General features: G+C 38.7%; 1 protein-coding gene and 1 pseudogene across 3 annotated transcripts in view; both read right to left on the reverse strand.

Annotated features, from left to right (window-relative positions):
* CACNA2D3 (calcium voltage-gated channel auxiliary subunit alpha2delta 3) overlaps nt 1-20928 on the reverse strand; it is a 734213-nt gene that overhangs the window by 194380 nt on the left and 518905 nt on the right. For all 3 annotated transcript variants that reach the window (XM_054035781.1, XM_054035782.1, XM_054035783.1), the window contains exon 14: nt 3453-3470. In XM_054035781.1, coding sequence (XP_053891756.1) covers nt 3453-3470 — 18 coding nt within the window. The remainder of the gene's footprint in view (nt 1-3452; nt 3471-20928) is intronic.
* Nucleotides 11023-11150, reverse strand: LOC128841361 (U4 spliceosomal RNA; annotated as a pseudogene).

Consider the following 20928-nt stretch of genomic DNA (forward strand, 5'->3'; position numbering starts at 1 on the left):
CTAAAATATAACAAGCTTCAAACGGGGTAGTTAATGGCTATAGAACAATGACTAAACACTTACTGTCTCCAAAAGTTGTTATACGCAAAAAGACCCAAAAGATTTTATAAAGTTGACAAGAAACTTACAATGAGTGTAAAATGCTAAAGGTAATCTTGGATGGTACATTTTTATTTTAGATCATCAAAAGATTGAAGTGAGCATGTTTAGAGAGAGGTGACTGTTTGAAATGTTTATAGAGAAAATATTCACAGAGTATACACAGATTCCAACAAAAACCATGTACAAGTTCAGTCATCATATGGGAGAACATGTGCACTAGGGACTAAGTCATTCATAAAGATGTGCATCAGTCCTGTACTGCTCCCCTTCACCCTGCAAACAGCAAGGGCTTCCCTGATATGGAACGTGCTCACCATGACTTGATTTGCTAAAAAGAATTCTGGATATTAAACATTTTCTTGTCTTGGATGTAATGGGAAAAAAGCACCCGAATTAGTTACCCACAAAGCCTTATTTACATCTGAAATCATGACTTACTTTAGCCAACAAGCAACTTTGCATTGCTTGATACAGAACTGCAGCAAGCTGCGGGTCAGAGTCATAAAAACTAATCTTGCAGCTTTAGGATGACCATAAATCCAGATGCATCCCTCAACTGACCCATTAGGCTTCCATTTGCAGCATGGTAAATTAGAATGAGGATACCAGCGGAATTCTGATATGATACCAGACATCTGCTGAGGTTCAGCCAGTGGAAGAACCGGCAAGAGATAGGCTTGGGAGGAGCAGCATGAAAGATACATTTTGAGTCAAAAAAGTAACCTTTATGTACAGAGTGCTGCAAAGTGCTAGAGAGCAGCAAAAGGTCCAAGAGAGTAGCTGAGAGATTGGACTCAGGTGAATTTGGGAACTGGGGAAAGAACCATGATAGTGGGGGTAAGACTGGTATGATATTACTACACAAATCAGAAATATAAAGCCTCATTGTGAGCATATTAGGGAACTGGCAAGGACTGCCACAAGTTATACAACCAGTACAGAATGAGGAACAAGTATATCTCACAGTAAAGCCTATAATCTTTCTAAAGTTAACCAACCTATATTTTAAAAATACCATATTCTTACCTGGTAGGTGAACTATCAAAAGCCCTCATGGATTATTTGTAACTGTCCTCTTCCCCCTTCCCCTTTCCCTGAAAGTAGGGCACAGTCTAGATGCATATGGCTTTAATTCTGCAATAATCTGTTTTATGGGTAACACACTGAAAAATGGCTTTTGAGGTCTTGTATGTAAGCTGGGTGTAGTTTTTACTGACCTGGAACAATAGTAATTTCTGGTGGAATGTTATTTGATTCTTCAACATTGTAGCACATCAGGACACATGACCCAAAATCACATGACACAATCTGCCAAACATTTTTAATAGCTCGAAGGCAGGGTTACCATACGTCCTCTTTTTCCCGGACATGTCCGGCTTTTCGGCAGTCAAACCCCCGTCCGGGGGGAATTGCCAAAAAGCCGAACATGTCCGGGAAAATGGCGGCTCTGCTCCTCCCCTGACTCTTCAGCTCTGTTTAAGAGCCGAGCTGCCCGAGCGCTATGGGCTTCGGGCAGCCCCCTTGTCTCCAGACCCCAGCCGCCGTCTGGGCACTTCCCCTCCTGGGCTCCAGCGACGCAGGGTCCGGAGGCACGGGGGCTGCCCGAAGTCGGTAGCGCTCGGGCAGCCCGGCTCTTAAACAAAGCCGAAGAGTCAGGGGAGGAGCAGAGCCTCCGGCCGCGGAGCTGGGGGCACAAGGTCCGGAGGCATAGGGGCTGCCCAGAGCCCGAGCGCTACCGTCTTCATGGTTTGCCGGGCAGCCTCCAGACCCTGCGCCCCCAGCTGGGCGCTTCCCCTCCCGGGCTCCAGCTGCGCTGGGGAAGCGCCGGCCGGGGGTGCAGAGTCTGGGGGCTGCCCGGCAAACCGTGAAGCCGGTAGCGCTCGGGCAGCCCTTTCCATGTGGCTGGGAGTGGGAGGGAGCGGAGTTAGGGTGGGGAAGGGGTGGAGTTGGGGCGGGGCTAGAGGTGGGGAAATTGGCGGGGCCAGGGCCCGTGGAGGGTCCTCTTTTTTTATTTATTAGATATGGTAACCCTATCGAAGGGGATATGTATTTATGAACCAGCCTCTTGTAACCCCTCTTTCTTCTGTGTTCAGATTGTTACAGAAACATTTCACAGACACTCTTAGACAAATGGATGAAAAGAAAAAGGCTGTACTGTAGCTGAAGTTAGGCAGTCTGATTCCTACCACTTATCCAGGAAGCTAAAAACAAAGTATTCTTTAAACCATCAATTTTCCAAAACTATGTATTTCCTATTTTTCACCATATGTCACACTTGGTGCCCACTGTGCATTCTGCCATCACTGTGAGAGAATAAAAACACACTGCGAATGTAACCCATTGTCACATGACAGCATGTTATCGGGGGTGGGGGTGGTGGCTGGAAATGTGATTTTTTGAAATCCCTGAATAAGGATATCTTAAATTTATATGGTATCATACAGAAATAAATTCAAACACATTAAGCAATCTTTTACAGATTTGCAGGCTTCTGGATGTCCATTCGTTCTGAACAGACTTTTCATTAAAAAGAGCATTTGTTCTGTATCTCTCATTTAGAACTAAATTCACATCTTCACCCAAGATTATTAGTTATAATAACTTTTCATATTGAAAGTGTGTTATGAACTTCAATTCAAGGTAAGTCTGTTAAACTCTTTGATCTTATAATATTGCACCTAAACCACAAAATAATATCCTAAATTTGGTGATTATTGTACTTTCTTGAAGTTTTGATTATATTTGTGAACTATACAAGAATGATGCAACAGGCATCAAGCGATATGTTTTTGTCACAATCATCGTGATATCTTGACATGCAATGGTGACTCTGGTATCATACCATATCAGTGCGGAAGCTGTACAAGAACAAGAGCACACTGTATGAAATCTGCTTGGACAAATTATGTTAGATGTATCAAGAGGCTTTTTGATAGACAATACAATGGGGACCAGTGAAAGGCCATGGGTTTCATTGCCCTTCCAGCAGAGAATGCAAGGGCCCATGGATGGTTCACTTGGGCTAATCATGTCAATTTGATGTTTGCCTATTATTTTCCAATTGCTGACAAAATGGCTCCCCTGTTGTGCTCAAGTAGCAGGCCACTGCTTGTCCATTTTGTTCAATTAGCTGTTACATTGTGTTTGAATTGCAGCTCTCAGCAGGTGGTTCAGCTGCTCACAATGCACGGCTTTGATGTCAGCTGTGTTACTTGCTGCTCCATTTCAGTGGAGCATTGACATGGTGAACCATTTCACTGATTGCCACTGTACCATATTCACAACACTGTGGAAACATGAAGCGCTGGTGATTTCTTTGAATGATTAAGATTTGATTGAAAGTAGTTTACCTTTTGAGCCTGAGGGAGCTGGAAAACAACAAAACAGAACAAGCAATCATTATATGTTGAATTAGGTTGAAATGTGACAGCTAGTTTATTAATAAAATCAGAAAAGTAACAAAAAGAAAACAAAGAACAACGGGAAGCAACTATAGAAATTAAATTTACAATGCCAATTAATTCCACTTTCTCTATAAACATGGGGCTACATTAACAGAAGGTTTATTATGATTTGACAGCTTCTCTGTTAGGTATCACAAGCACCATGCAACTTGTTAAAATACCACAGTGCTAGGACAAGGACCATTTTCCCAATAGATATGGTATCACACTTGAATTGTGAAGTTCCATCTTCCTGTACACAAATATAATTCATCATGAGGAAAGTTGAAGTTTTAAATCAATCTTTCTGGTTTTATAAAGGACTGAACCTGCTCTTTATTGTTCACTTAGTATGATGAATACAAAATAAGATGGGCTCATCGCACTTAAACTGAGAATTTCAATATCCATGATATATGTAATGAGAAAAAACAGATAAGTAATACAAAATTACTGTAAAATGATAAACATACTGTGTGCTTATAAAAATGTCTGAGTGTATGGATCTATACATGACTATATAGTATGTCTTTATATGTATGCATGTATAGAGACACAAATATACTGGGTGCATTTGTGTGTGTATCTATATCACAAAGCTGTTTCCTTGTAAATTGAGGCCATGTTTAAAATGAAACGTAGAGGGTTCTAGTTAAGGTAGAAATTCTCTTTGTGGACATTTAACTATTTCATTGTGGAAGTTGTGTATAAACTGAGTACCATTAGTAATACCCTCATCCCAACAGAAAAAAATATCGCCATATTACCTGAAGACAATGTGTGTGCGTTGATTATCATTTATCCCTAAATATGTCCATCGTATATGCAGTGAGCAATAATTCATGTATACGGTATGAGGAGCAGTCTGTAAACTCCATTACATATCATGTACCTTGTTCATTAAAGATCAGCCACTGGGTTTTGTTGTAGCTCCAGAAAATAAACCACCCTGCTGGTGGTACACGGGAGTCAGGAACGTAGACCATAAAGAGGTACAAAACTCTACACTAACTTCCTTTTCAATCCTTTCCTTTTATCTTTTTCAAACTCTAAACAGAAATTCTCATCACTGATAGTAAATCCAACCCTGTGCTGAATCCACCTTCTTAGAAACATTTCTACTTCCAGTAGGAATTGCTGCTTTTATAGATATCAGGTGAGCACAGAAACATGTAGGTGAACAAAGACCAAAGCACAAAAGGACTTCAGAATCTATACTGAGCTAATAGACCCCTACCAGTGCTCCAGAATTATAAGAGATGACAAAAGAGTTCCCATCCGGAATTTTGCCTGCGGCTCATTTCTCACCTGTATCCTCTGCCTCCAGTGCACCTGCTGGCACTAAAGAGAACTGTCACGTGACTCCTACTCCACACCTCGTATTATAAAGGCAACCACCAGATCTCTATTTTTATAAATTAATTCAAAACAAAAAACACCACCAACCTAAGAAAAGAGTAATAGATACAGGTATGAAATCTTTAACACAATGCAAAAGATGATCAAATTAGAGGATGTATGTGTACTTCTTTAAGAAAGTGTTTGTATTTGAGTAACAGCTTATATAGTATGCTATGCACAACTTGCTATAGGTATTACAGATGTTTGATTACTTGTAAATTAATTCCCGTAATTAAGTCCTGCTTAAACTGCCAGAATGCAAGTTAGAACTGCTTTGGGCCTTTCTGAACAGAAATCTACTTATTATTCTCTCATTTGATTAACCATTTGACTCATGGGGGAAATGCTTCTTTTTTCACAAAGTGTCTCTTTTTACAGACAAAAGGAGGATGTTGAAACATGAACATTTAAATTTCTGTTTATGGTGCTGCTTTTGCTCTGCAACTACTCTTTCTATGCTATTCTTTCTTGGTAACTAACATACTGATAAAGAGCATCATTTCTACCAGTGGCTCAGACTAATCCAACTACAATGATAGATGCACTAAACAGAGAGTCGTACCCTAAAACAGAGACCTTCGGAGCTCTAAGGTTTGTCTGAATCATTGGACATTGATACAAATATCTTGGATATTTTCATAATCATCTGCCTTGTACATACTTCCCTCCAAAACAGTATTTGGAGGAATGACATCATATCACTGGAGAATGTTGACTAGTCACCAACAGCAACATCATTTCAGAAATCCTGACTTCTGGATTAGATGAAAACTAAATAAGAAAAATCAGCATTATGCTCACTAACTAACTAATGTTCAGCAGAAATGGGCTTAAAACAAACAAACAAACAAACAAAAAACCTTAGATCTGGATTCCAAGCACCTAGAAAGTTCAACTGTGTCAGATCCAGTTTGCTTCTTTAAATGAAATAGATACAATTCAATCATTTTCTTTACAGTATTTAAAGAGGTTTTTGATTAACTGATTTTAGAACTGGAATTAACTCTTAAATGATCCTATCCTTTCTAGCATATATGGGTTTTGCCTGTTTGGTCAAGCCTTTTGCCATATGAGACATTTATTTAGAGAGTTACATTTACATGGAAAAGAGATGAGGAATTTTCTAGTAGCAATCACCATATAAAATTGTGGACTAGAGCTTGTAAACCATTACTCATACAAGCAGTCCTATTTATTTCACTGGGATTATTCTCATGAGTTAAGGTTTGCAGAGTCAGGCCCTATATATGTAATTCAGATGCTCAGGGTGGTTTATCAATTCCCTGTTACAGCCTTCCTGTAAATTGAGGAATATCTATTTGCTTTGTTTATCCTTTGAAGGATTAGAAGTCAAAATTTAGATTAAGAATATATCAGAGTCATCAAATGAGGGTTATTTTCCATTAGACTTTGCTGGGCTGGTACTTTGGTACTTTTCAGCCAGAGTCACTAAGTTCAGGACCAGGGCCTTTTCCTTGAAAAATCAGCCTTTGTGACATCCAGATAAATCTTCATTCTGATGCTGGTTTGAAGCTTGGCTGTTACAAAATACTCTGTGTGAACAATTCACATTATTCAGTTTAATAACTATTACAAATTCCTTTCCAATAAACTAAGTCTCTTTGCCTGACATTATTCTTTCTGGAAAGCCATAGGAAACAATACTTTTCCTAACGGTAACAGTACTAGTCCACTGATCTGACCTACTATTGCAGACTCTAACAACTGCATGTCTCTGTGTAAAACCCATTGGGTACTTCTGATTCCTGTGGTTTGCTCACACACTGCCAAAAAAGCAGTGTTTCAATAAACTACATGATCTTTTCCTGACTCTCAAAAGCATATTGTAGCAGTTTCTATTCTACTTGCATCTACCTTAAATTGTTTTCTCCCAGACCCGATCTTAAAAGCAGCCTCTATTTCTATTTGTTTTCAGTGTCAGCATTTTTTCATACAACACTGAAGAATAATTTTTGAAGGACTTATTAATATTGTTCTCTCACTACATTCAACATATAAAAATAATCGCAATACAGCTTCAAAATTTGCCATGCCTTATACCTCTCAGGCAAATTAATACATTAACAAAAGACACCTCTTAGAAGCCCCTCTGCCTCGTCCCCCACCAACTCCATTGGGTTGGGATTCTGAAGGGCAGAAGAGGAGGAGTAGGCAGCATCTTCATTCTGCAGCATGCTTTCCTCTGGACCCTGCAGATTTTTTGTGCAAGTGTTAATGATGCTCTTTGGAGAAAGAACTTGGAGTCCAAATCTGTGGAAGCCAGGGAAGGCTGCTCCCAACACCCTGTAACTTCTGTAAGGAAGACTAGCCTCTCTGTGTACGTTTACACTGCAATTAAACACCTGCAGCTGGCCCATGTCAGCTGACTCAGGCGCACAGGGTTCAGGCTACAAGGCTTTCTAATTATGGTGCAGAGGTTCTGGCTTGGGGTGGAGGCCAGGCTCTGGGACCCTCCCTTCTTGTAGGGTCTCAAAGCCCAGGATCCAGCCCGAGCCTGAAAGTCTAGACTGCAATTAAACAGCCCCGTGAACCCGAGTCAGCTGACATGGCCCAGCTGCAGGTGTTTAATTGCAGCACATACCCTCAGTGCTAAATGAAAAGCCTTCCTGTCTCTTGCTTGGCAGTGTAGCTGCCTCACAAGTCATGTTGCCATTGGCTGCCTATGAAGAAGACTCAATAGAGGTAATAGTGATTGGAACAAACTCTGAAAGGTTCACCTCATGAAGTTTCCTGGGACCCGAGTGGGTATTTCCACAGGAGAGCACAATGTGGTACTCTGTTTTTAATATTTTCTTTCAAATTCCTGAAGTACTGAATTTATAAAATAAAGTTTACAATACAGAGCAATTCATGAAGTGCAGGAGAACAAAATGCCTTTGAAGCCATAACATGTTTTGTCTACTTATTCTCAAGCTTAATTTGTATTATTAGTCGTATTGAACATCTATGCTGCTTACAAACCCAACCAAAACAGAGCCCTATTGTGCTGGGTTCTGTATAAGCATATAGTAAATGAAAGTCCCTGCTTCAAGGAGCTTACAGTCTAAAATACAAGACATAACAGATATATGAGACAAACAATAAGACTGGGTTGAGTAGTGAAGTAAAAAAAAAACTTCAAACATAATAGGAAGGGCAAAGTTTTAGCCAATCAGGAGCAGCAATCGCAACTCATCACCTGCCTAGCCATTATCAGATGACTGTTTTCTGCTCATTTCTCATTCTCAAAGGAAATTTGCATAACTCCTTCAAAAGACAAGGCTGGGAACTTAAATTCATAACTCTACTGGACAATAAAAAACCCATGGATTTAACAGACACTGATTTCATGTTCATTACGACAATTTGCAATACACCCTACTGCCTGCTAAACCTTAATTGCCCACTTCATTGTAAGTGGTCTCCCACAGTATGTGTGAAACCCTTATGCCAGTGGTTCTCAAACTTTTGTACTAGTGATCCCTTTCACATAGCAAGTCTCTGAGTGCAACCCCCCCTTATAAATTAAAAACACTTTAAAATATATTTAACATCATTATAAATGCAGGAGGCAAAGCAGGGTTTGAGGTGGAGGCTGACAGCTCGCGACCCCCCATGCAATAACCTTGCGACCCCCCGAGGGGTGCCAACCCCCAGTTTGAGAACCCCTGCCTTATGCTTAACAATCTATCCCACCTTGTATTTAGTTCAGACACTCTGGTTATTTTCTCCAGACCTAAGGAAAAGCTCTGTGGAGCTCAAAACTTGCCTCCTACACCAACAAAAGTTAGTCCAATAAAAGATATTATCTCACCAACCTAGTCTTTCTGCATTACAACAGATAGTGGTGAATTTTAGTTTTACATTTCCCAGAATAATGGAAATACTTTCACATACACAGTTAACCACAGTAAATAGCAGAAGCCTTGAATATTTAAAAGCAATACATGAGTTTAGGCAAAACATGTAAGTGTTACAGGTGAAAGGCATTAAAATCCCCTAATAATATTTTCATGTACTTTTTTAAAAGTTTCAAAGAGTTCTTTAAAATTTTGATTTGACTATTCCTTTACAATATTTGCAACTCAAACATTATATCATTATTGCATGAAAACTCATACCTCATTTTGACTGTGAAGTTGATATACTTGATTGACCAAAGACTGTAAAAAGGTGAAATTGACTAATCTATTTTCATTGTCAAGGCTGAGTCAAGTGCAGAGGGAGTAGTTATGCTCCCATTGACTTTGATGATGCAAGATCAGCAGAGATTGAACTAAGAGCATGTGTGATGAAAAGATAATTAGATTTTTAAGATTCTTTTAGAGTTAATTATCTCAAGGTCCTGCCATGCAACCACATGTACAAGTAATTTTCATCACAGGAATATTTCCACTGACTATTCCTGTGGAAAAAAACTACTCTTGTGATAAAGACCTTACTAGTAATAGTTAACTTTTAAAAAAAATAAACAAAACACTTCTTAGTTTAATCCTGACAGCAACCCTATTATTTAAAACCTTACAAAATACTTTGATGTTGGCAATGCCAGCAGACTCATTAGCCTACTATCTAACTGTGAAATAGTTTGAGAAATCATCTACTTTACTCTTGGTTTTCATATTAACAGTCTTTGTAATGCACCAAGGATTGGCTTTTTTTTAATGTATTACCTTTATCTAGCTTGGGCATGAAAGATTAATATTATTATTCCTTCTCTTTGCATACATCTGTTGATGTTTAGATTACACCACTTCCTTTACAGCCAACAAATTAACAGTAAAATATTGTAGGCCAAAATTTGTATTTGCTTTAAAATTATTAAGAAATGCCCCGGAGATTGTAAACATTTTTCCAATACTTTGTGACAAGAGAAAAACTGTAAAAAAACCAATAGCCCCTGATTAGTTGAAGCCAAGACAAAACACTGGTTTGTGTTCCCTTTGCTGGCTCTGCAGCTACAGATAACCAGTAATTAAGTGGTAGTCCACGAAAGCTTATGCTCTAATAAATTTGTTAGTCTCTAAGGTGCCACAAGTACTCCTGTTCTTCTTTTTGCAGTAATTAAGAGTTTTCAAAGCTGCCTAACACCTGCCCAGACTTATGGGGGTTTGCCTTCTATTTCTTATATTCAGTGAGCATCACTGATTGTGCTAGTGCACAAAACAATCACGTTAAAGCCAAAATCCATCAGAACTACATGAAAGAGAAAAAGAAAAAAAAATCAAAGTATGATAAAAAGAAAAATTCCAAAGAGAAATGGTGCATCTTCTAAATCATTTTAAAAAGTATTGAAAACATGGAGAATACAAAGAAAATAAATTGTAAAACATTTTTCAACAAGTTCCTTTTTTGTAAGAGGTCAGACTTTAAGGATCCTATTGAATAGTATATATTCATTTATATGTCCATGATGCAGTAGGACCACAGTGTCGCAGGACTGAATTTTATAAAAGATAAGATAAACAAATACCTGAGAGAAAAGAAAAACAGTATGGAGAAAATTTAACTGTTCTTGCTTTGTCCGAGGTTGTTGTTTAATAGGAGAGTCCAGCTGAATAGAAAAACTGTCACTGCACAACTTCCCTGGGGTACGTAAGACATAATTTTTTAACAGTGGGAGTAATTAACTATAGGAACAATTTACCAAAGATTGTGGTGCATTCTCTGTCACTGGCCATTTTTAAATCAAGATTGGATGTTTTTCTAAACAATATAGTTTAGGAATTATTTTGGGGGAAGTTCTATGGCATGTGTTTCATAGGAGATCAGACTAGACGATTACAGTGATCTCTTCTGACCTTGGAATCAATGAATAATGACTATCACAGACATGAACCCTGTGCATTAAAGAGCTCACTGGAGTTTTCCCTTCACAGAACAATATCCAACAGGATATTCTGTATGCTTTTTCTTTGCTAGTTGCTCTCATTGCCTTTTAAATCATATTAGCATTGTTTAACTTATAAACCACTAAAACAAAAAACACTCCACAAGACTTACATTTCTTCCAATATGAAACTAGAAATACTTATTCCCATCAGTAAATAAATTAAGTATATCCTATTATAACCTATTTATGGTCCAATTTCCATAAGTGGCAAAGTTGTAAACTTACATATTAAAAGTCACAAAGGGAAAGTTTTCAATTAGCAATAATCGCGCCTCGGATTAACCTCATTGGCTACGATACTGTACTAAATTGGCCACAACCCACAATTTTAAATCTAATAACATAAACTAGGTTTGATTTTGGTGTAAATAACTGACTTCAGCATCTTTAACAAAGAAGAAGGGTCAGGCTTCACAGTAACCAAAGATTGTGTAAGGGTAGTGTAAAACTACAGCAAATCATATACCTTCATTCACTACACCACTCTTCAAAGTGTAAATATCTTCACAAAAAACAAGGCAATGGAGAATATGGCCTAGTATCTTTAAAACAGTTCTGTACTATTTAACTGTGAAATGTTTTTCAAGCACAACCACATTTCTCAGTCACTGGACTCAATCAGAAACTGTAGGAGTTAGGTTCCCCCCTCCCCACTTGTGGGCACTTTTTTCACTTATGGGCAATAGCATAATTAACACCTATAAGTAACTGGCAAGATCTAAAGGTAGGCTGAACTTTGATAATTTAAGTATCAGATATAAATAAATAAAAATCCCCCCCTGCCCCCAAGGAGATAATTTTAGGGTATAGCCATGAGTGACAAAGGTGACCTCTCAGAAGAATAACTGCCTAACTGATATTTATTGCATTTTACCTGGAAATATATTCCAATTCGATGCTTGACCTGCATTTCTGTAAATGATTAGGCAATGTTTGTAAGTTGTCCTCAGATGATACGGGGTGCAAAAATGTATTTTTATCATGTTTTCAATAAACAGTAGGTTGAAAAACATGAAGCAACTTCCATAAGCCCAGACTGATGAGTCCAATAATCAAATGGGCTTATAGTCTTTATTTCCCTGAATATATCATCTATAGGAGTTGAAAGGTGAGATGGATTCCAAGATAGTGGCTTTTTCCCCTCTCATTCTTTTCCAGACTCTAAAGGCCAGACCTGCAAAACGATGGTCAACTAAACTGATCTGGGTTAAGGGGGATGATATTCAGTGGTTCACATTATAAATGCTGCACATTTAGAAGAGTGCTCTCCATTTGGATCCAATGATCCTGGCTTGGTGGACTATGACAGTATTTTTTTTTTTAAATGTAGTAGGGAAGCCTAGTAACACACTTTAAAATTAGGGAGTGCTAATTCTTCCATCTCTTTAAGGCCAACAGGATAGACCATTTTACCAGAGGGTTCCAATCTTCCCAAATAAAAGTAGGTAACAAAAATATCAAGCTTCTCAAGGAAACTGTGAAATTGTTTGATAGGCGAATATGGAGAATAGTTGTAAGACAGATAATATTGGGAAGAATAACAATCTTGATCACATTAATTCTCTTCAGCAAGCTAATAACAAGATCTTTCTAGTGCATGAGGCAGCAGTTCTTTTTCTGAAGAAAAGGGAGATAATTTACATGAAACAGAAATACTAGTGGAAGACAGCTGAATCTCTTGGTATCTAAAGATGTCTGTAACTACGGACAAAGGGCATATGGCAATTGTTTTCTCTATTTTCTGAGGGTCTGCTCCAAAACCCGTTGTTAATTATTTTGGCATATTGATTTGTAATGTAGATATTTTTCCATGTGCCATAATTACCCATAGTACATATGGAACACACTGGGCTGGTTTGGAAAAGAATAGCAGGCTATATTCTGCATATAAAGCAACTTTGTGTTCCACTTCTCCAATTTTAATGATCTGAGTAGAGAACTAACCTGATTCAACATGTCAGCAGTCCCAGAAGGAGGCTGAATGTAAAGGCATCCATGTTTAGGAGGCATCCAGGTTTTGTTCCTCTTCTGAGTTGGAATGTCGAAGATATGAATCCATGGTAAGTGGTCATAATCCACTGCATCCTAATTAAAGTCCCACTTTACTTCCTGAAAGACCTTCTCATGACTGAGAAGGTCATGACTGAGAAGCCAAAATGCTTCTGAAATAAATGTAGTCAAACTTTACTAATTCTGGGTCACTGAGAACGAAAATGAGAACGAAAGCTTAAAATTGTTGATTGGCTCTAGTTTTCAAGATATGATATTGGGTCAGTATATACGACCCTTGACTTGGGAATGGCGGAGGATAAGTGAGTTATAAAGGGAAGGGATCTCAATTTAAACCAGAAATGACTAAAATACATCTTTGACTGGCTCTATGAATAAATCTATGACTGGGTTTGGACAGTACTTGCTTTTTAGGCAAAACAATGAATGATGCAATCTGAAGCTAGTATTGCGTCATACATGATATGAATTGCATCATGTTATTCCTAGAAGTCATGGATGATGCAATCATAACGAAGCTTACATCACTCTGCTGAACAAATTGCCCTATATCAGCTCTAGAAATCATACAGTGTTGTGCTCTCTTATTTGTCAGTGTTTGATTTTGCAAAGGGACACATTTCTGTTTAGCCAAAGGAGCAGAGATGCCTCGTACTTGTGTGAACAGTGCAGATAACTTCTGCTATGTTTGTGGTGAAGTGACTTTTGCATCACAAAAGCGCAGTATAACCACTATGGTTAAGAAAGCCTATCACCTTTATTTTGGCTGCAAAATTGGAGATCAGGACAAGAGGTGGGCCCCACACATATGCTGCAACACTTGTGCAACAAATCTTCACCAGTGGTTGAACAGGAAAAGGAAATCTATGCCTTTTGCAGTGCCAATGATTTGGAGAGAGCCAACAGATCATACGAGCAATTGTTACTTCTGCATGGTACCTCCAGTTGGGAAAGGTGTTTCAAAGAAGAAAAAGTGGACTGTGCATTATCCAAACATTCCATCAGCTATACACCCAGTATCCCACGGAGAAGGACTGCCGGTTCCTGATGCACCAGAATCATTCTCACTTGAGTCAGACGAGGAAGAGGATGAAATTTCTGGTCCTGAACCATCAATGTCACAGGACCCACATTTTCTCCCATCCTCCTCCTCTGAACCACACCTCATAACACAAGGTGAACTGAATGACCTTAACAGGGATTTGGAACTACCCAAGAGTAAGGCAGAGCTGTTGGGCTCCAGACTACAGCAGTGGAATCTCCTGGCAGGTGATGTTAGGGTTTCCATGTTCCGTGACCGTCAAAAGGATCTTGTCCCATTCTTCTTCATGGAAGGTGATCTTGTACCCTGCAACAACATCGATGGTGTGATGGCAGCCCTCAACATTGTTCACGATCCAGATGAGTGGAGACTATTCATTGATTCATCGAAGACGAGTCTTAAAGCTGTTTTCCTGCATAATGGCAATGTTTTGCCATCAATTCCAGTTGGTCATGCAGTCCATATGAAGGAAACCTATGACAACATGAAACAACTTTTGAGGTGCATAAACTATGACCAACATCAGTGGCAGCTCTGTGGAGATTTGAAGGTTGTTGCTCTCTTGCTTGGTCTGCAGACTGGATACACAAAGTACTGCTGTTTTCTCTGCAAATGGGATAGTCGTGCAAGAGATTCCCGCTACATCAGGAAAGATTGGCCACTCCGACAGTCATTGGAGCCTGGGAGGAAAAGTGTTCAGCATCCACCACTTGTTGAATCAAGGAAGATTTTGTTACCACCCTTACACATCAAGAACTTTGTCAAGGCCATTGTCAAAACACAAGCAGCTTTCAAGTACCTCCGTGGAAAATTTCCAAGGTTAAGTGAAGCTAAGATAAAGGAAGGTGTCTTTGTTGGTCCTCAGATTCGTGAACTTCTTCGAGATGATGCATTTGACCATGCACTGCGTGACAAGGAAAAGACGGCATGGAAAGCCTTCCAGTTAGTGGCAATAAATTTTCTCAGAAACAACAAGGCAGACAACTACAGGTTGTTGGTGGAAAACCTCCTCAAGGCATACAAAAGCCTTGGTTGCAACATGTCACTAAAGATACATTTTTTGCACTCTCATCTAGATTTTTTCCCACCGAACTGCGGAGCAGTGAGCGACAAGCACGGCGAGCGATTTCACCAGGACATTGCAACAATGGAGAAACGCTATCAGGGCAAATGGAGCCCATCAATGCTTGCAGACTATTGCTGGACAGTGACAAGAGATGCTCCATTTAATGAATACAAGAGACAAGCCAAGAAGCGCCGAGTAGAAACTGAATAGGACTAAACTATGTACATAATAGTTTTTTGCCTTTTGTTTCATAATCAATTTTATTTATATAACCCTTTTGCTGATTTTTAAAGTGTAACATAAACAGGACAGGTGAAATATTATCATGTAAAGCAACCATAAACACATGAAAAGACCTAGGTTTACAATTTATGATTAAAACTCTACTATCTACACAATATACATAGACATAAAATGTAAAAACTTAAATATCTTAGAAACAGTAGCCAATCAGTTGTTTTAATTGTCATATTTGAATTCAGCACATCACACTACATAATAAATAGCACATTTTATCTCTGAAGCAGACGACTTCTCAAAAATTGTAGACCAGTGTTATTAAATGTTGTTGAGGTTTCAACCAGACAGATTGAAGTAAATTCAACAACTTTCTCATATTGTCCAAACCATGATGGCTATTCACAAATCTGGTCTGATTTCTGTGAATCAGTTCATTCATGACCATATCCAGTTAGGTTTCAATTATCTGAGCCAGGATTTTTACATCTGCATTAAAGATGGAGATTGGTCTGTAGTTTTTACAATCATCAGCTGGCCTTCCCTCCTTTGGGATTACAATGATTCATCAAGTAGGGAGAGTTGTAAATCAAAATATGATTATATACCTAAGGCAACACAGGCGTCAGTTCTTCTGAAAAGTTTTCACAGGATTTGATACAGAATCCCTCCACACCTACCACTTTACCTAAAGTCAGTGTTTTGATTGTCAATCCTACCTCCATGTATATGATTTTTTTTATTTTAAGTTTCTTGAGTGGACAAGATAGATAAAATCAAAGTAAGAGACTTTATTTGTGAGACATACTATTTTTGTTCAGACTGGTATGTTTTTGATAAAGGCTCAAAAAATTCAGACTGAGTTTCTTTGGTAGTATGGACATCGATCCCTGAAGACGTTTCAGTTCTCAGATTTTTTTTCTTTTTAATAGCCAGGCTAATGCATTATCAGATGTGTTGACTTTCTCCTAATAAAAACTTAATGTGTTCTAATTGCATACTCTGATTTGTTCATTCTAATTAAATTTATTTCTCAATTCTCATAAGGTTTCCCATAGTGTTATGACCCAAGACACAATTCTATATTTTTTTTCCAGCTGAGCTTGAAGTTGTTGATTTGCTAATTGTTTATTCATCAGTGTTACTGAGATAGCTCTGCTCCTTATCACTGCTTTGGGAGCATCCCATGGCAAGTGAAGGAAAATCTCAGGATGCAGTTTCTATCTAATCAGTGGCATCGTTCAGCACCTGCAGTATCTTCCTGGAGAAGTCATTTCATTAAAACTCTAGTTCATATTTTTTTAGTTGTAGTACCAATGGGCTTGGTCTGAAATGTCAATTGAATGAACCAATCACACTTGTACACAAGAGAAATCAAGAAATAAAGTCATCTCAAATATATTGTGTGCCTGTTAGAGTTAAAAGGTATAACTTCTTTCCAAGTGGTGAAGCAGGCACCAGATATTGGCCACATTCCTTCCTTATATAAATTTTACCTTATAGTGTAGAGAACAGCTGGATATGGCTAATCTTGGGAAGTTAGGGTTATGCTGAAATTGCACCCTATTACCACTGTTCCTTAGGCATGTGAATTCACAGGACCTGATTGTTGATTGCAGCATTAACCTACAACATTAACTCTTAAGTGCTTTTTCAGCAGCTCTTCTACAGCTCTAGGCCTGCAGGCCTGTGATAAAGAATTATTTGACAGTGTCCTTACAGGCTTCCTTTTCAATCTGTCCTTCATTCTTCTTTTCCCTAGAAAGCACTTAGGTTTCAAAACTTTTTATTTTATTGGCATCATTTAAGAAATAATTATTCTAGGGGTTCATACATTGTTCTTTAGCCATTTTCAATGTTAACTTGATTTCCTGGTGAACAATATTCTATTTTTAAATGGAAACTTCTGTCAAAGGGATTTCTATGAGTGATATCTTCCACAGCAAATTCCCATGGTGGTTTACCCAGTCAGGACAATTTTAATTCTCATATATTTTCCAGAGCTGGCACTCTTGCATTCAATTTCTCTGTAATATAATGAATAAACTGGGCACCCATAGCAAATTCAAACATATAACTTGATTCTGGAAAAGATGTATTGCTTGGATTTGCGCAACTTCCTTATGCTATGATGTTACAAATGATTTAATACTGGTTCCAAATCCTAGAGATAAAAAGGCATATTTGATCAACTCACTAGTTATTAGAATATATTCTAGACTTCACAGTTACATTCTACATCCTATATTTTGTTCTGTGGTTGTACAGCACCTAGCATAATGGGGTTCTGGTCCATGAATTTGGCTACTAGGTGCTACAGTAATACAAATAATTAATAATAATATTCAATTTACTTTCCTTTGCAATAAACCAAGAAGTCAAGACATATAAAAGGAAAAGCTGCTAAAACAACACAGCTCCTTTTGGATATCAGACCTCTGGAACCCAAAATCAGGCTTCCATTTGCAGGAACCATACAGAAGGAGGAACACTAAATTAATCCAAATTATGTTCACAATTATCTGGAGACCCCAAAAAATCTGATTTCTGTCACTAGAGAGACAGGAAAATATCATTATTTTATCATCACTGTTAATGTGACACTATCAGTGTTGCAAGCACTTTCATACTGCAGTAGAACCTCAGAGTTACAGAGTTACAAACACCAGAGTTACAAACTGACCAGTCAACCACATACTTCATTTGGAACTGGAAGTACACAATCAGGCAGCAATGGAGGGGTGGGGGGGGGGGAGAGAGAAGAACAGCAAATACAGTACAGTACCATGTTAAGGGGAGGGGGGAAAGTAGCATTTTTCTTCTGCATGGTAAAGTTTCAAAGCTGTATTAAGTCAATGTTCAGTTTTAAACTTTTTAAAGAACAACCATAATGTTTTGTTCAAAGTTACGAACAACCTCCAGTCCTGAGGTGTTCATAACTCTGAGGTTCTACTGTACCTTTAAGTAAAATTATTCAATAATTAACACCTTGGTTTCTGCATTGTAAAACCCCCACTTCAGAAGTCCATCCCTATGCAGCCAAACATTTAAGCACATACATAACTTTAGAACTGTGCTTAAAGTCTTACTGACTTGAGGGACTTGTGTGTTCCGTGTGTTGAAATGATTTGCTGAATTGGAGCCTAGGCAAACCATTTGTTACCAACCCATTTGTTACCAAATGGTTAGCATATAAGAATGCGATTCTCTCTGGAAAATTCATAAACATGGGGTTGTGGATGCAGTTTGACAACATTATGACCAGCTTATGCTGTAAAAGTCACAATGTGGACTAGTAGCATTTGACACTGGACACCTGTGTCAGAAATTCTGCTTCGGGAAGCAGAACTTCTAGCAGTGATGTGAAATATGGTGGCATGCAGGGTAAGTAATTGATTTAGTGACACCAGCAGAAAAGCATAAATCATACCCATTGGCTAAGCTGTTCTATCCCCTTTGAGGGTCCTGGTTCCCAAAAGTATTTAAACACAAACTAAGCATGTGCTTAAGTCCTATTTAAGTCAATAATGTTAAGTGCTGTCCTGAATAGGGATGCATTGCTGAATTGGGGCTGTGGAGAATAAGCCATACAACAGGCAACTGCCAGCTAATGTTTCAAAGGTCTTGTTTTAAGCATGTTATACTGATTATTTTGTCATGTTTCACTATATTCTGTCCTTTTGGGCAAAGAAAATTTTAAATCCCTCCAAGTTTTCACATCTGTTTTAGGGCTGACTCACAACGATTACCAACACAATCTAAACAATCTCTTGTTAACCTCTCACAATGATGGACTTATCAAAAGTTCATCATATGTCATTCTGATTGTAGCATTCATTTATGTAACACAGTCCAAAAAGTATATTCCTTATTGTATCACCTGAATTTAAAAAATGAAAGGCCTTTCTGAAAAAGAAAACAAGATGGTATGGAAGTCCGACCCTAGTATCTCTCAGAGGAGGTGAACTATGGATTCACTGGGGTACAGTATCCTGAACAATGTCAGTGTTTAAGCTAATGTGTTACTGCTGGAAACTGCAGGGACACTGTCCCAGACACATGGAAAGGCAAAATGCAAGGGATGTGGTTTAATTAGGCTGCAACTTTATTAACTCATCTGGGAACAATCTGGCAATAATTCATACAGTGCAGGTCATGATTCCTTCCTTAATAGTTTCCACCTGAGGAAGGGCAGCCATCAGCCCCGAACCCCTTCACAACTGGTCCCTAGCCTGTTGCTGGGACCCCACTTCCCATTGTTTTCTCCACACTATCAGATGTTAGGAGCCCCACTACCCTCCCCAGCTTCTGTAGGGGATACCTTCCCCATAATCAACTTCCAATTCCAGTTTTATCAGGGAAGCAGATGCCCCCATTGGATTAGTACCTGCAAAGGAACACATGCCACTTGCTAAATTGTGATATCTTGAACCTTATTTCTTGACCTATCCCAAAGGGTCTCTGAGCTGCTATGGGGAAGGTGAAAAATCCTAGCCCACCCTAGCCAATCTGGTGGTGAGGGTAAAATTCCTTTCAAGTCCTAAAAAAGACAACTAGTTCAATGCCCACAGTAGACCAAAAACAGTAGTCCCAGGTGCCGGAAGATGGGAGCTGCTAATCCGGGTGGGAGAGGGGGCTTAGGCTGGAGAAATAAGGTTATATACCCTCTCTCAGGTGCACAGGGGCCAATGGCTTACCTAAATTCCACCAGCCTTCCCACCAGTTCAAGTGATGCCTTCCAATCCCCAACTGGCCACTCCCTCCCAAAGGGGGGAAGGGGGGGCTTAAAGCAGCCACTACCCTTTTTTCTGCCAGTAAAGTTAAAACCCATCTGTCCTGAGATTGTGGGGGTTTGATTTTGCAGAGATACTCCGGTGTACAGTAGCTGCATCAATATTTACTATAGGATATGTACAATGCTGTGTAAACTGATTATGGGGGCAGAAAGTACAATAAATTCAAATGCTTGAAAAATGGGTTTCCTACAAAATATGGGTTTACTTCTTCCTATGAACAAACTATGGGGATATTTCTACATTGCTTGAATATGCATGCCATGGCTCCCACTGAAGTCCATGAGAGTTTGGGTACACAAAGAAAGAAATGTCAAACTCACTGTCAGGGTTTAGCACAGATTTTTTTAAGACTCTCTTTAGTCTTCCTACTTAGGATTCCACTTATTCAGCTGCTTCAAGCTTCTCTTGACAACTTACTTTTACAACATAGAAGTTTATTCTCCTCTCCCTAGACCCATGTAACTCCTATTGACATTATGGAGAGTTATGTGCATAGAGGAGGCAATAAATCCAGTCACCTGATGTTAAGATTTCAATGCAAGTATTAAGAGGGTGATGATACGCCTCACCTCAGAAGAAATTTGCACATGCTTTTTGCAGGGATAAATACTAAATCTTCTTTTGTTCATATATTTTTTTTCCTGGGCTACTACATATTTTGCAGTAACCAAAGTATCTCAGTCAAGAATGCATTAGGCTGAGAACAGATTTTTAGAACTGCATGCAAAATGTTTCTGTCAGAAGGAAACATAAAGGTTGCTATGGTGAACAGAGTCATAAAATAAATATGAAAGCCAACATTCAAGTTTCTATCTTTAAAAATAATTTTCTCAAGATATGTGGGAATTAAAAGAAGAGAAGCTTTAGTAAAAAGAGACAAAAGAAAAACAAAAGGAACAACAAAGGTATCAAAGTTATATTTTGAAATAAAGAAAAGA

The sequence above is a fragment of the Malaclemys terrapin genome, chromosome 7, assembly GCF_027887155.1.
Source record: "Malaclemys terrapin pileata isolate rMalTer1 chromosome 7, rMalTer1.hap1, whole genome shotgun sequence".
In the NCBI taxonomy this organism is placed as follows: Eukaryota; Metazoa; Chordata; order Testudines; family Emydidae; genus Malaclemys; species Malaclemys terrapin.